Source organism: Prionailurus viverrinus, chromosome D1 (assembly GCF_022837055.1).
Source record: "Prionailurus viverrinus isolate Anna chromosome D1, UM_Priviv_1.0, whole genome shotgun sequence".
Classification (NCBI taxonomy): domain Eukaryota; kingdom Metazoa; phylum Chordata; class Mammalia; order Carnivora; family Felidae; genus Prionailurus; species Prionailurus viverrinus.
Genome location: NC_062570.1, coordinates 59,532,317 through 59,548,605, shown reverse-complemented (window position 1 = coordinate 59,548,605; position 16,289 = coordinate 59,532,317). Strand labels below are relative to the sequence as shown.

General features: G+C 46.2%; 1 protein-coding gene across 2 annotated transcripts in view; it reads right to left on the bottom strand.

Moving 5' to 3' along the window:
- CLPB (caseinolytic mitochondrial matrix peptidase chaperone subunit B) overlaps positions 1-15,386 on the bottom strand; it is a 143,034-nt gene extending 127,648 nt beyond the window's left edge. Inside the window, exons 1-2 of one of the 2 annotated variants that reach the window (XM_047878206.1) lie at positions 14,848-15,386; positions 11,625-11,676 (exon numbers count right to left, since the gene is read on the bottom strand). In XM_047878206.1, coding sequence (XP_047734162.1) covers positions 11,625-11,676; positions 14,848-15,247 — 452 coding nt within the window. In that variant the 5' untranslated portion in view covers positions 15,248-15,386. The remainder of the gene's footprint in view (positions 1-11,624; positions 11,677-14,847) is intronic. The other variant, XM_047878207.1, reaches the window with a different exon arrangement.
- Positions 15,387-16,289: the final 903 nt, after the last annotated feature.

The window sequence follows — 16,289 nt, the reverse complement described above, 5'->3', positions numbered from 1 at the left end:
AAAGAAAGAATGCTTATTCAACCAGAGTTTGTGCATCCTTTGGGAGGTAGAGAGGGCCTCATACCTAGAGGAGCTGTCCAGCAGAAAACCTCCTTGAAGGGGAAAAAAAAGAAAACCCAAAGAAGGACTTGAATACTGAAGAGGAAGTGAGGCCAGAGACAAAAAGTGCCTTGGATCCAGTCTACCCATGCAGGGGCTATAACTAAGTGTCACTTGCCCTAGAAAGGATCCTGCCCTGCCTGCTGGACTCTGAACCCCTGGGAATTCAGAGGCCTCCCACAATTGTTTGTGCTTTATATCCTGTCCCTGCTCACTGTCCATCTGCAAAAGCTGGTCAAACACACAGACTTCCCGGGAGGCCTGGGTGCTATCCCCCCCCAAACAAAAGGGCATTGAGATGGAAACCTCAGCTCAGCCTCAGAGAGGATTCTTATGCAACCTTGCTGGGCCTCCCATCCACATGAATGGAGGATCCTGGAGACCAGTCAGCCTGTCCAGCTGCTGTACCCTCCTGCTGGGTAGCCTCTGGAGAATAAACAGGGCTTCATTCAACCAATCAATCAACCAGTAAGGCTCTATCTGTACTGTGTGCCTTCTGAGTGCCCAGCCAGGCTTGTGTGACTAGCTACGGTGGAGGCAGGAGGAGGTGCCATCCACCTTGCTGTGACAGCACAGCCTGGTTGAGGAGACACAGACACAAGAGTCAAGGAGAAAACTAACCGTGATATTGTGTGGCTCAGACTTTAAGGCTGTGGGAATCTGGTAAGAAAGCTCAATATGGGCTAGAGCAAGTAATGAACTGAAGCAAGGGAAGTGCATACTTTGGACTCCTGTGGGCCTCAGTTTAAATCACCACACTGCTATTTACTAGCTGTGAGGTAGTAAGCACTAAATCTGAGCCTCAAGTTTTGTCATCTGGAAAATGGATGTAACATAATCTGCTTTTGCAATACCGTACCAAGAAATGAAAATAATACATATAGAGTATCTAGTACTCTGCCTCACATGGAGTGGGTATTTAATAAATGACAGCTATCATTATTAGTGAGGGTGAGCTTTCTGGAAGAAGAAGGGCTTGAGGTGGGCGATGAAGCATCAGTTGGATCCAGACAGGACAGGGGTGGAACTGGAATCACTGCAAAGGCTTCCAGGTAGAATGAGTAAGCTGCATGTTTGGGACAGTGAGAAGCCAAGTCTCAGTGGAATGGGGTTCTTGGGGTGGAGGGAAGGGCCAGGCATGGCTGGCAGGAGCGTGGGGCTGGAGGCAGGGGTGTGGGTGAAGAGCAGAGGGGAGGACAGGTAAGGGATCTGGATTTGACAGTTTCTCTTCAGGAGCCTTGTGGACTCCCAATAAGGCGGACAGAAATGGTTCTTCCTCTAGCTAGAAAACATCTCGCTGAGCCTGGAAGAGTGCTGAGGAACTGTGACCCCAGCAAGCCTCTCTCTGCTTCAGGCCGCTTCATCTGGAAAATGAAGTGGTGTGCGACTTCCAAGTGGGCCACTGTGGATTACTCTAGCAACCTGCATTTCTGTTTCATTGTCTGTGAAGCAGGGCTATTGTTACCTGCACAACTGTGAGGATTTAGTGATTAAAGCCTCATGCAACTGCTTTAAAAAAAGCATTTGTTTTTTGCTTTTTTAAATTTTTTTTTTAATGTTTCTTTATTTTAGAGACAGAGAGACAGAGCACAAGCGGGGGAGGGGCAGAGAGAGAGCCAGAGCAGAATCTGAAGCAGGCCCCAAGCTCTGAGCTGTCAGCACAGAGCCCGACGTGGGGCTCAAACCCAGGAGCCGTGAGATCATGACCTGCGCTGAAGTCGGACGCTTAACCGACTGAGCCACCCAGGCACCCCAAAAAAGGCATTTTATAAACATCAGCCACTATCAATAATATTCAACAATGTTATTAAAATATTATTTAAGATTCTTGAAAAAGTTTTATTTATTTAACTAATCTCTACACCCAACATGGGGCTTGAATTCACAACCCCAAGATCAAGAGTTGTACACTCTTCCAACTAAGCCAGCCATGTGCCCCTAAAATATTATTTTATAATATTTTATACTACATGTACCAAAGTATATAAAAATTATAGGTGTAAAAAATGTCATTAAAGTAATATCCTATAAGAAGTAAATAAAATTCTGAATATATGTGAGTTCTAAAAAAAAAAGAGTAAAACTAAGCATGATAGGCTGTGTTTTTTTGCCCCACTTAATATTCATTTACCTTGTGTTCATTAGTCTGGGAGGTGTCTGAATACTCACACTAAAAGTTTAAGAAACATGTACAGGGTAACAACTGAATATCCAGAAAATTCTATCCATTAGCTTAATTTATTTTTCTAGCTGTGGGGTAAAAACCTGGTGTAATTATCAACACTTAGTAACAAAACTTGCTATGCACTGAGCATCTGGTATGCACTAGGCATAGCACTAAGCAGTTTCTGTCATTTAATGTTCTCATTTAGTACTCACAGCAATGGTGTGAGGTAGGTCAATCATCATCTCACTTTAGGCGAGAAGCGGTTAGGCAACTTCCCAAGGTCACAGAGCTGACAAACGGCACAGCTGGAATTCAACCCTTGTTTTCTCAGACTCACAGCTGGGAATGAAACCTTGCTTTCTCCCATCCCAAAGTCCTTACCACCGGGATTTCTGCCAATGAGATGAGAGCCTCCTGGGCAGACGCCCTGACAGAGTGACAGGGGAGAACCACTTGTTGCCTTAAGAAGACTCTGGACCTGGGACTCCTGCTCAGAAGGGAGAGGAGGGAAGGAACTAGGATGTAAAAGAGCCTCAAAATTCAAAAGTGAGATTTTTTTTCTGGGAAAGCTTTCAAACAGGACATGGACAGAGCAGGAACTGTGAAGCAAGAAGCTAAAGTGAATACTGTAAGCCCAGAAACACATTTAGCTTGACTATTTTCAGTATTCTTGGATTTCTCTCCCATTGTTTCTAGGAAAATTCCGTGGGAAAAAAATCTAACTGGTTCTAGCCATGCTGACGTGTTATGGTCATGACTGAGCTGGGATTTACAAGCAGTGGCACTCAGGCCACAGCGATACTGTTGGGGAGACAGAGCCTGACTGCTGCCCCTGCTGCAGGGCCCTGGAGGACTACAGCTTTGCGACTTACCCTGCTGCGGTGGCTGGATCAGTGCCAAAGACGCTGGCAACACACAGACTGGTAACACTCAGATTGGTTCCTTATGTTTCTCAACAATCAGAATGGTTGTTGATCATGTCAACCTTCCACCCCATGCCCCCCCACCACCACCAAATCAGCTACCACTGCTGTTAGAACAAACACAAAGCTCCTTACTACGGCTTCAATATTTATTCTGGCACCCGCTCTACACTGCAGGTGCCTGCCCTTTTCAGTTCTTCACACTTGCCATCGTTCCTCCTTCCACGGGTCTCTGTAAATAAAAGTTCCTTCTGCCAGGAAAACTCTTCTGCCCTTCTTCACCTAGGTTAACTCCTCACCAGAGCTCAAGCTTCCTCTGGGAACCTTTTCTTGACCAGAGGAAATCCACCAGAGGCTCTAGGATTCTCTTTACCCTCCCTTGCAGCATCTGTCACAGCTGTAATTTCACATCGGCACGATCAACATCTGAGTAGGCTTCCAGCTCCATGAGGTGATGCCTCTATGTATTTTTGGCTTACCACTGATCTATCAGAGCTTAGCACAGTGCCAGCAAATAGTAGGTATTACTTGTTGAATACAAGAGCTAATTCTCCATTTTTATATTATTTTTTCAAAGGGAGGTCAGTCCTCTTTTACAGGTTTATTATAACTATCAATAACTATTAACATTTGCCTAACTCTTTATCATTTACAAAGCACTTTTGAAATATTCAGTAAGTATGTGTTAACTATTCACATGAACAGCAATGAAAACCAGCAATGCTCACAGTATTGTGGGAGAGAAAGAAAATAGATGACCTATCCCAACAGGGGGTGATAAGTGCTGTCACAGAGGAAGTTCTGGGTGTTATGGGGACCTACAGGTACTGGGAAGGCTAGGGTACTTGAAGCCTTCCAGGAAAACATGACACTGATGACCCAAAGGATGAGTAATTTTCCGGACAAGAGCTCACCTGCCTGGAACTCTCATAAAACCCTAGGAGGGTGGTCTGACAAATATTATCAACAATACTTCACAGGTAAGGCCACTGAGGAAGTTTAGGGACTAAGGCCACACAACCAAGAACCAGGAGGGCCAACACTAGAGGCTCCATCCCAGGGCTGGGCTCCCTTTCAGGGACATCCCTCCTCCCTACAAGCCACCCCAGTAGGCCTTGACCATTCTGTGCTCTGGGGGTTGGCCAACCACCTGACTCTGCTGGGTTTCTATGCAGATGACTGATTGCTTCCACCTACCCATGAAGTTCCGAAAAAGCTGCTAATCCAGCCTTCCCCAATTACCTGCCATCACCAGGGAGAAAGTAAGCAAAGATCCAGTCCACGCACCTCAGAAAAAGGTACAGGCCACTCTGAAGAACTGCTTGCCTGGGAACTGTCCACTTGAATTAGTGTTTCAGTGTGCGATCTGGACCTTTCCAAAGAGACTCAGTTTTCTCTGCAGAGTTGAACACTAGAGACTATATTCAAAGTTCTCAGTGGGGTCCCCATTAACATGATCTGGAAACAAAGACTCAAAGAGGGACATTCTATGATTTACTAAGGGTCCCAGAGCCAGTTCATAGCTGTGTCAGAAGTGGAAGCCAGGTCTTCTCATTCTAAAAATCCTTTATTCTTTCCATTACACTGCCTTCTAACATCCCACTATTCAAAAGCCTGTGCATGTTACATCCTAGCATTCAAAAAACAGTGTGATGATCTTAAGGAGCTCTCACAACAAGCATCAAATTAGAAGAGTGATACCAGTGAAGCCTTGACCTTTGGTTTAGAATAAACTTTAGTTTCAACCTACTGTAAACCACAAGGACATTTAAATATTTACTGGTTAAGAGAGCTGGATGTTTTGGTTGCCCTGATGCCATCATTAATATCTTCCCATCCAGCCAAAATGATACAACAATCGATAAACAGACAGCTTCTCTGAGGCTCTGAGACAGTCAAATGTACTTACCAGCCAGGGTTTTTGTTAATTAGATAAAATCCTTGGATCAATGTGCAGAACATTTACCTATGCTGTAGCTGAGCACATTCTGGACACCTTAGCACTGGCACATGGACAGCAAGTGCCTCAAGCCCCAAGCTGGGGCATCCAGGGACAAGAACCAAGCCATCAATGTAAAGCTAGAATAAATGTTTTGTGCCCTCAACAAAACCCAACCCTTTCTTCTTTCTTGAAATGCAAACCAAATCAAACTTTTTTCCAAAGGCATCTACTAAACAAGTTTGAGCTGGTATGAACTCCTTTATTTTCTAAAATCATGAAACCAGAAATCAAAAAAAGATAACAAAACAATCTCTCGAGTAATCACTGATATATATTTTTTTTGGGGGGGTGGGGGAGACTGCATGGTATATACAGTGGGAAGAGTCAGATCTCCACTTGAGTATCTCACTAGCATGTTAAATTTAACATGTTTAAAACCAAACTCATAATCTTTTCCCCCCAACTCAGTTCTCCTCTAGCACCTTCACCTCAGTGAATAGCATCTACATAGCTGATTAAGCCAGAAAACTGAAATTCCTTCTTAATAATTTCTTCTCCCTAATCAATGATATCCAATTCTATTCATTCATTCAACATTCATTTATTAGTATGTAGGACATATCAGGCATTGATACTGCTCTAACCACCACCAAGTCCTGTCTAGCTTACTTCCTCCATCTCTGCTATCACCTTAGTCCAAGTCATCACCTGCCATCATCCTCTCTTCTAGACTATTCCAGTCACTTTCATCCAATCTTCCTGCATCCACCATGGATGGCTCTCTATATCATCTATTCTCCATGGAGCAACCAGAAATCTTTTAAAATTACAGATCTAGATCATGTCACCATATCTCCCTCCCTTCCTCTCTCTCTCTCTCTGTCTCTGTCTCTCTCTCTGTCTCTCTCTCTCTCTCTCTCTCTCACACACACACACACACACACACACACACACACGTGCTTAAAATTCTACACTGGTTGCCCAGCAATCTTAGTAAAAATAAAAATCATTACCACGGCCTACAGACTCGGTGTAGTATGGTCCTCGCTTAATTCTCCAGCTTCATTTCATGTCCTTCCGTCCTTGCTCTGTAGAGTCTAACCAGATTGGCTTTCTCTCAACTGCTTGATTTCTTCACATCTGTTCTTAATTCAGGGCCTTCCGCCTACTATTCCTTCCAACTGAATGTTCTGCTTTTCCCTTCATCCTCTCGAGCTCACTTCAATCTCACATACTCCAATGCTTTTCCTTACTGATACATACCCTCACCTCAACCCCTCCCAGATTCAAGGTTAGATTCCCAAGTGTCTTATACTTCACTTTTTAATCAAGTTTGAAGATATAATTAACATATCATATATAACCCACCCATTAAAAATGTACAACTCAATTGTTTTTATTATATTGAGTTGTGCAATCTTGACTACTAACTCCAGAACAGTTTCATCATTCCCCAAAGAAACTCCAGACCCATTAGCAGTCACTCCCTAGTCCCTCCCAACCCCAACCTCTGCAGTCCTTGCCAATAACTAATCTACTTTCTGTCTCTATGGATTTGTCTACTCTGAAAATTTTATATAAATTGAATCATATGATATGTGGTCTTTTGTCTGACTTCTTTCAGTTAGCATAATGCTTTCTAAGTTCATTCACGTCGTAGCATATAGCAATACTTCATTCTTTTGTACTGATAATATTCTGCTATATGGCTGTATTATATTTTATTTGTCCCTTCAACCATTGTTGGGTTTTGGGCGCTGTTTCCCTCTTTGGGCTATTATGAATAACACTGCTATGAACATTCACGTTCACGTCTTCATTTCTCTGGTGTATATACCTAGGCATAGACTTGCTGCATCATAAGGTAATTCTATGTTTAACATATTAAGGAAATGCCAACCCTTTTCCAAAATAGTCACACCATTTCACATCCCCACCAGCAATCTACAAGGGTTCCAATTTCTCCACATCCTGACAAACACTTGCTATTATCCTTCTGCTTACAGCCATCCTACCAGGCATGAAGTGATATCTCATTGTGGTTTTGATTAGCACTTCCCTAATGATATTAAGCATCTTTCCATGTGCATATTGAATATTATGTACTCATTTGAGTGTCTTCCTTAAAGAAATGTCTATTCAGATCCTTTACCCATTTTTAAATTCTGTTATCTTTTTATTGTCCAGTTAAACAGTTCTTTATGTATTCTAGATAAAAATCTCTTACCAGATATATGATCTGCAAATATTTTCTCCCATTCTGTGGGAAAGTTTTCATTTCCTTGAAGGTGTCCATTGAACACAAAGTTTTTAATTTTGATGAAGTCCAATTTATCTATTTTTTCCTTTGGTTTCTCGTGATTTTGTTGCCATATCTAAGATGGCTTTGCCTAACCCAAGGTCGCAAAAATTTATCCGTATATTTTCTTTTAAGAGTTTATAATTTTAGCTCTTACATTTAGGCCTATGATCCATTTTGAGTTAATATTTGTCTATGGGTAAGGTAAGGCTCCAACTGCATTTTTTTGGCATGTGGATATACAGTTGTCCCACTACCATTTGTTGAAAAGACAAACTGCAATTCATTTTCAAGTACATAATTAGTATTGGCTCCCAGTCACTGGCTCCCAGTTAGACTGTAAGTACCAAGAGTGCAGGGATTGTGCCAATCTTGTTCACACTGTATCTCCAAGCACTCAGTCCAATGCCTCGCTCCTAATAAGCACTCACAAACACTGGTCAAATGAAGCAACATTTTGTCATTAACAAATACTCTACAACTCTACCGGTTAAAGGTATTATCATCTCTGTGTTACTTAAGCTCATAAAAGTCAGGCAATATGTGCCCAGTTTTGCTGGTTCTCAATTTTGACTCATGTGTTCCCTCCTCCCCCGGGAAGGGAGTTAGTACGCTCCTCCAGGACAGGAACTGCTTCTACTTCCTCATGGCGTTGCCACCAACACAAATTCAGCTCAGGGCTGGGCACAGAAGACAGGCTAGACAGATGAACAACTGAGGGACAAATGCACAGTGCCGTCCATGACCAAGTCCCTTCCTTTCTCCAGTTCCTCCTAGCCGCAAACTGTGATCAAACAACACAAATATATAAATCCCCCTCCTCACCACACACCCTAGGCTGATTCTTGCCTCAGTGCTACCACTCATGCAACCCCCTTTGCCTTCCCTTTCTATTTGCTAAGGCCTACTGATATTTGAAGCCATTTCCAATAGGATGCTTACTCTGGTCTCCCAGGTTGGTTAGGGCATCTTCTGGGCTACTGTCTCACAGCACTGACCACACTGTGTTGCCACAGTCTTCCCCAATACCTACATTGAGGGCAGGAATCATGTCTGGTCAGGTGTACCCCATGCCAGGCATAGGGCCTAGCATATGAGAGGTGCTCAGTAAATTTTGTCAAGTGATCAAATGGATCATGGAAGGTAAAAGCAGTCTGAAGTTGAAGACTGGTATCACCAGGGTTCCTTCATTAGAGAACGTTTGGGCTGATGAAAAACTGAGTTAGGCACAAAGCAGAGAGGCCCAGCTTCCTGCTGGGAGAAGGGAAATGGGTTGGGGGTGTTGTCTTTCACCCAAGTTTGTTCTGAAAGAAATGTGATCTCCACTGAGAGAATAGGAGGCCTCATTTCTCTCAGCCTGGATAGCTCCTTACATGGCTCAGCCCAAGCCTGGACAGATGTGCCTTCAGTCTGCCCTGTGCCCTATGTTTCGGGTGAGTGGTTCCTACATCCAGAAGCCAGGCTTGGGTATGAGCTGAGCCGAGGAGAAGGGCCACCTGCTCATGCTGCTGACAGGTGGGACAGGGGCCCCAGGACAGGGCTTCCACTCCTGAAGAGTCAGAGTTGAACACATTAAGAAGGTTTAAGTGCCTTGGGGGAGGAGGAAGGAAATGGCAGGGAGAAAGGAGGAGAGGAAGAAGGGAAAAGGGAGGGATCCAGCCTCCCTCTGATATAGCCAATGGGCATATGGAAATAAGATTCTGGACTTTCTGCTTCAAGTTTGCTGAAAAATCAGTAAAAAGCAACTTTCCCCAAATTCTGTTTGGGGAAATTCTGTGCTGGGGAAGAGATGTGGGAAACCAGACCTCTCCCTGACCTGGGGAGGCACACAAACCACTGGTTTAAGCTGAAGTCTAGCTCACAACCTTCTTAAACAAAGAACAGAATGGGAGCACCTGGCTGGCTCAGTCAGTAGAGCACAGGACTCTCAATCTTAGGGTCTTGAGTTCAAGCCCCACAGTGGGCATGGAGCCTACTTAAAAAATAAATAGGGGCGTGTGGATGGCTTAATCAGTTAAGCATCTCCTGATGCTTGGCTCAGGATCGAGCCCTGCATGGGGATCTGTGCTGGGCATGGAGTCTGTTTAAGATTCTCTCTCTCCTTCTGCCCCTCCCTGGCTCATGCTTGCTCACACATGTGGGCACTCTCTCTCAAAAAAGAAAAAAAAAAAAAGATTGCCATGCTGAAAAGCAGAGTCTGTGCCTAGCTCATCTCTGACTCCCTTACACGGGGTGAAGGGAGACTCTGAGTCATCATGACCAAAAGAAATGAAACAACAGCAGGCAGGAAAAAAGCAGCTGGAAACTGGGGGAGACACACAAAAGGCCCCAACATATGCTATCCACACAGGCAAGAAGGAATATTCTGCATCACACACACCATGAATTCAACCATTTTCTGCATTCTTTTGGCAGGTGTTTATTGCTATTAGAAAAATGTGTATTTGAGGGGCGCCTGGGTGGCGCAGTCGGTTAAGCGTCCGACTTCAGCCAGGTCACGATCTCGCGGTCCGTGAGTTCGAGCCCCACGTCGGGCTCTGGGCTGATGGCTCAGGGCCTGGAGCCTGTTTCCGATTCTGTGTCTCCCTCTCTCTCTGCCCCTCCCCCGTTCATGCTCTGTCTCTCTCTGTCCCAAAAACAAATAAACGTTGAAAAAAAAAATTTAAAAAAAAAAAAAAAAGAAAAATGTGTATTTGAAAGAGCTAAAATAATCAACACTTGGGGGCTCGCTGGGATAGGGTAAACTCAGCCTCCCCTGGGTGATGGAAAAGTGGATTCACTGCACTGATGCTCTGCAAATACACTACCTACATTGGGTTGCCACAGGAAAGCAGCAGCCTGGCATCCCTCAGCGGTCACCAACCGGTGATGTGAGGGTCAGCAAAGGCCTGCCAGGAGGTGGCACGGCCAGTTTTTGCCCCCTCACTCCCTTGTACTGCAGCAGAAGGAAGCGAGGCTCATCTGTTTCTGGGGAAATGAAGACGCCACGCACAGCTGGCAGTTATGAATGGCTCTTATAACAGCAAGCTGACATCTGTGCTTGGTTTTTAAGATGCATCATCGCATGTTTATTAAACTATTGCTCCGTCGTATTTATTTGGCTACGAAACAACTCCCAGCCCATACTTCCAAAAGTGGTTTATTAAAAACTAAGCCTTGAACATTAATACTCAAAAGCACCCTTGAGAATCAATAATAATGCTGCAGATGAAATGAAAGGGAATCAAAGCAGTAAGTCTTGGTGGGGGCTGCAGCTGACTTTCAACACTTTCTTATACATTCAGGCAGCTGGAGTGGGGAGGAGCACCAAGAGTGTGTGGCACTGGGTGTGGGGATAGCCACTGCAAACACTAGGTTTCCTGTCCAAAATGGACACATGGTAGCAGGGAAGGTGGGGTATACTGTGGCCACCTCACTTTATACAAAGGGCCAAAAAGGCCAAGATGAGGCCCAGGGTAGGCCACTAGTTTCACCAAGAATAAAACCTCTGCCCCTAACCAACAGCCCCATACTGATGCCTTATGCTGGTCCCTGTCTGTGCACCTATCCTGGACACAGACGGCCCAGTCCCAGCACCAGGCTGAGCCCCAGGCTGTGTCCCATCCCTGCCCAAGAACAAACCTGAAATCCAACCTGCCAGTGGTCCTAAAAGGCACAGCTGAGCCAGGCAGACTGGAAGAATGCACTCAGCCCCTGAGCAGGAGCCCAGTGTGTACACCCCAGCCCTGCAGGCAGACTTTTCTAACACCAAAAGACCTGGCAGAAAGGCCTCTTTCAGCTCCCTCCCAAATCTCCAAACTTTTTCATGGGTGCCCCCCATCTAGGCAACAAACAATAACACCTGGCCACTTCCACAAAGATATAAGAACAAATTAGAAGATTCAGTAAAGGACCCAAAGGATGTGGGGAGGACTCTAAACCATGCCCTGCAAAGAATAAAACAGTGGAAGGATCCAGAGCTGTTTGGGGTTAAAAAAAAAAAAAAAAAAAAAGGAGACACAGGGCTGACTCCCTACCTTAAAACATTTAAAGGTTGACCTGGGCCAAGGGAGCCCAGGTGACTGTGACCATAGGGAAGTCACAGGGCTCACTTCCCAACTTAGTGTGAGCATTTCCTCCAAAGCAATCATCACTGGAGGAAGGGGTTCACCCAGCTCAGGTGGGGGAGAGCAAGTCCTGGGGTTCAACACTTACCTGCTGACTTCTTGGACATTGTTGGTGCGAGCAGCTTCCATCAGGGCTGCATCTGAAAAGAAAGGGGGCACTGGTCAGATCCCTATCCAGGACCTACCCTCAAAGCTGCATGGAGGACCCAGTAAAACAATAGAAATGGAAGAACTTCAGAAACATGGGCTTTAACAAGGGAAATTACGCCAAAGTATATAAAGGGAAAGCTAATCATCCTCTGTCCAGATGGTATCCACTGTTAACTTATCTTCCACATCCATTATGGAACCCAAACTCGTAACTCTTCTCATCATACAGGTGGTTCAGGTAAGGTGCTAGCAACTATGTGCTGCCTATGGCAAATGCATGATGTGTGAATCCCTTCACTCTTCATTAGCTAGAAAGCTCTAATGTTTCACATGGCTGCCACTGTTATTAATCATCCCCCCCTACCTTGTGCCACTTTCACCCCCAACTCCAATTTCTCAGCCTAGTTTTGAATCTCATGTCACAAGTCACCAACCCAACACCAGAAACAGAATGGGAACAGGCAAGCGTGTGGGCTCCTCTGAAAGTTAAGAGCCTTGACCAGGAATCAGAAGGCCTGGCTCCAACAGTCTGCCCCCTACTCCCTGTGCTGTAGCAGCCCCTTTCCTTCTCAACCCCCACTTTCAGGACTATAAAGCAGAGGCAATAATCCTTGTCCCGACAGCCTCACAGGGATGCTGAGGAGATGAAATGAGGGTCAAAAAGTCTACAAACTTCTCAGTGCCAAGATCAGCAAAAGGAGATCCAAAGCAGAGGGTTCCAATCCCTTAGGAACCACCTAGCAGAAAAGCAACCCTAGGGGCACCTGGGTGGCTCAGCTGGTTAAGCATCTGACTTCAGCTCAGGTCGTGATCTCTTGGTTTGTGAGTTAGAGCCCCACATTGGGCTCTGGGCTGACGGCTTGCTCAGAGCCTGGAGCCTGTTCCGGAACCTGTCTCCCTTTCTCTCTGCTCCTCCCCCACTCACACTCTGTCTCTCTCAAAAATAAACATTTAAAAAATTGTTTTTAAAGAAAAGAAAAGCAACCCTAAACCTAATGTAAGCCTGGTGTGGCCTGGGCAGTTGGCAGGCTACTGGCACCACCTTGTGGCCAAAAGGAAAACTGCCTGACTCAGAAAAAAACAACAGTAGAGGCACCATTTTTTCAAATAGTCTATACCAAATGCCCTTGGAGCCCTATCTGCCCAGCATGGTTTTAAGCTCCATTGTTGAGCAATGGAAAGACTCATAGCCAGCCCTGCCTCAAGGAGTTCTCAGTCTAGCCAAGAGACTCACCCAGCGAAACATTGAGGAGGCACTGCAGTAGGGTGGGAAGAGCAGGATCTGGAGCCAGACAAACCTAGGTTCCCATCCCAATTCTGCCACTTACTTGCCATATGACCTGGCCAACTCACCTAACCTCCTGAGCCTCAATTTCCTTACCTGTACAGCAGGGATAAGATGGCCACCTTATCATGCATATGCAAACCGGATGTGTGGTTCAAACATTAGTGTCTCCATCCCACCTGCCGGCCTAGACTCTAGGGTCAGATCTTTCCTGGTTATCTTCCCCAGTGGTTCTCTAAGCACACATCCAGGGATGCTCAGGCAGCCCTCAGCCGGAAGGAGAACAAAATTCCCTCAGAGATCACTGAGGGATCTCACTCTGCAGAAAGAAGTGGCTTCTGCATGGTCACAGGAGGAATGAGGAATGAGCTGAGAACCAGGGCCTCCTGGCTCCTACAGGGAGCTTGTAACTCCAAATCAGGGTATAGGGTAGGCTAGCAAAGTCTGAAGGGTTGGAAGTGATCATGGTTTTGGTCATTACCTACTTTAGTAAATAGACAAAGTCCAGTCTGGAGCCCCCAGGAAAGTCTAAGGCAAGACCTTGGACACCTCCCCCAATCCATCTAAACATACTGGCCTCAGGACACTGCCTGCTCATGAACTTTCCATGGCTCTCCACTGCCTACAGGAGAAATTCCAAAACCTCCAAACCCTCTTGTCTGACACCCAGGCCCCACTCCATTTGCTCTCACCTCATTCCAAAAACGCCCTGTCCTCCAACCAGGCTGGCTACCCTGCTAACCTCTATACACATCATGCTGACCTGTGAATCCCTTATCTGTGAAGCCTTCGCATGAAACAGAATCCAACTCAAGACACATTTACTGCGTACCTACTAAGTTCCAGATGCTATCTATGGTGGACAAACGATGTGAAAGTATTAGGGAAAGGGGCTGGTATCAACCTGAAAAAAAGATAAGCTGCATTCCTTGCTCAATTGGAGCTCACACTACCGCTCTCTTTTTCATCTCTTGCCTCATCCTACAGAACTCAAGTTCAAATTCCCCATCCTCTAGGGGTCTCCAATCTTCCAGGAATGCTTTCCTGATCCTACTGGTGCCTCCAATCCCCCAACAACACACTGTCAGACCACTCACCACACCCATAGGCCTAACTGCCTGCACTGTCTCCTTAACTGACTTTTTGTTAGGAGTTCAAAACCTCCCAAAATTGGGCTCACAGAAGGTATTAAAAAAAAAAAAATGCTCAAAGTTATAGAATTATAGCATGCCTAATCCTCCTGCCAACTGTCCCACCTGGCAAGATCACCTCACACCTGAGACCAGGCACAGCAAAACCCGTGGGAGTCTGATGGGCAGACCCACGCTGCTGAACTCCAAGAGTCAAAATAACAGCACTGTAAGATTACTGAGAAATCATTCTTTACTGTGTAAGGGGCGGGGGGGGGGGGGGGGGACGGTGAAGCCAGAGAGGAGCAAGGGGTGAGCAGTGGCAAAGTTGGCATTGAAACCAAGTCTCTACTTCCTTTCTTAGGCCACCTTACAAGGAAAACTTCTCTAAATTACCCAGTGGTTGCCGTTAGAACACACCGTGGTTTCCTGGAGGCCTCTTAGGAATTGGACCGGGCAGAATATTAGAGCATAAAGGGTCCATTCTCTAATTTTACATGTTTTGTCCATTGCACAGATGGACAAAGTAATGCCCAAAGGAGGGAGTTGGCCTACGATGGGAAGTTACACAACTCACAGGCAACTGATCTCTCCAGTTCACCACCCTGCCCCAGTAACCAGATGATGTCTGGGTTCCTCCAAGACTGAAGCTCTGCTGGTGTAAATCTACAAGCAACTCCCACCCTCGAGTCAGGACACTCCTCCCGCCTCTACCTTCCCCGAACCCAGACTGCCCCGATAATCACCCTTGTTGGACGGGCTCTTGCTGTAACAGTGAACCACTAGCGCCGTGGCCAGGGCCCACATGCTCAGTCCAGCCTTGTTGGGGACCCCGTTCCAGCTGTCCTGTCCCGGGAGTGTTTCTTCTGGGCTAGGAAGGCGTCCCCATGTGGTGGCTAGGAAGCACTGGGTCTCGGTGCGTTCTCCCTGACGCCCCCAGGTGGCTGCCCCTCCTCGGGTGAGGAAAGCCGGCGATGTTGCAGGGCGCCCCCCGACGGCCGCCCTCAGCCATTGCGGCTCCCCGCGGCCCGCGGTGGTTACAGTCTGGCCGGAGGCACTTCCATTTCTCCACAGCGATGGGGACCTAAGCAGCTGGAGGAGGAGCCGGGGCGCCGGCGCTGTTCTCAACACCAGGGACCCCAGCATCGTGACAGCTGCTTCGATAACCCCCTGGTGCCGGCCCCTGTGCTGGCCGCGTCCAACATGGCTGCCGCGGCGCGTTCGAAGACGCCGCGAACGCGGTGGAATTCCGCGCTACTTCACGGGAGTGGTAGTCCACAGCCTTAGATTTTTCTGCAGCTGGAGAACAAATAAACTACACTTCCCAGAAAGCTGTGTTACTCGCGTCACAATGACTGCCGACTTAGAGGAGCCTAGGGCATGTTGGGAAATGGAGTTCGAGTGAGGGGGCGTGGTAAGAAGGGAAATACCTAGGTGGGATGTGTCGATTAAAGTTAAGGTTCAAATATCCAACGGAAAAAAGACAGCCTCTTTAACAAATGGTGCTGGGAGAACTGGACAGCAACATGCAGAAGGTTGAAACTAGACCACTTTCTCACACCATTCACAAAAATAAACTCAAAATGGATAAAGGACCTGAATGTGAGACAGGAAACCATCAAAACCTTAGAGGAGAAAGCAGGAAAAGACCTCTCTGACCTCAGCCGTAGCAATCTCTTACTCGACACATCCCCAAAGGCAAGGGAATTAAAAGCAAAAGTGAATTACTGGGACCTTATGAAGATAAAAAGCTTCTGCACAGCAAAGGAAACAACCAACAAAACTAAAAGGCAACCAACGGAATGGGAAAAGATATTCACAAATGACATATCGGACAAAGGGCTAGTATCCAAAATCTATAAAGAGCTCACCAAACTCCACACCCGAAAAACAAATAACCCAGTGAAGAAATGGGCAGAAAACATGAATAGACACTTCTCTAAAGAAGACATCCGGATGGCCAACAGGCACATGAAAAGATGCTCAACATCACTCCTCATCAGGGAAATACAAATCAAAACCACACTCAGATACCACCTCACACCAGTCAGAGTGGCTAAAATGAACAAATCAGGAGACTATAGATGCTGGAGAGGATGTGGAGAAACGGGAACCCTCTTGCACTCTTGATGGGAATGCACACTGGTGCAGCCACTCTGGAAAACAGTGTGGAGGTTCCTCAAAAAAT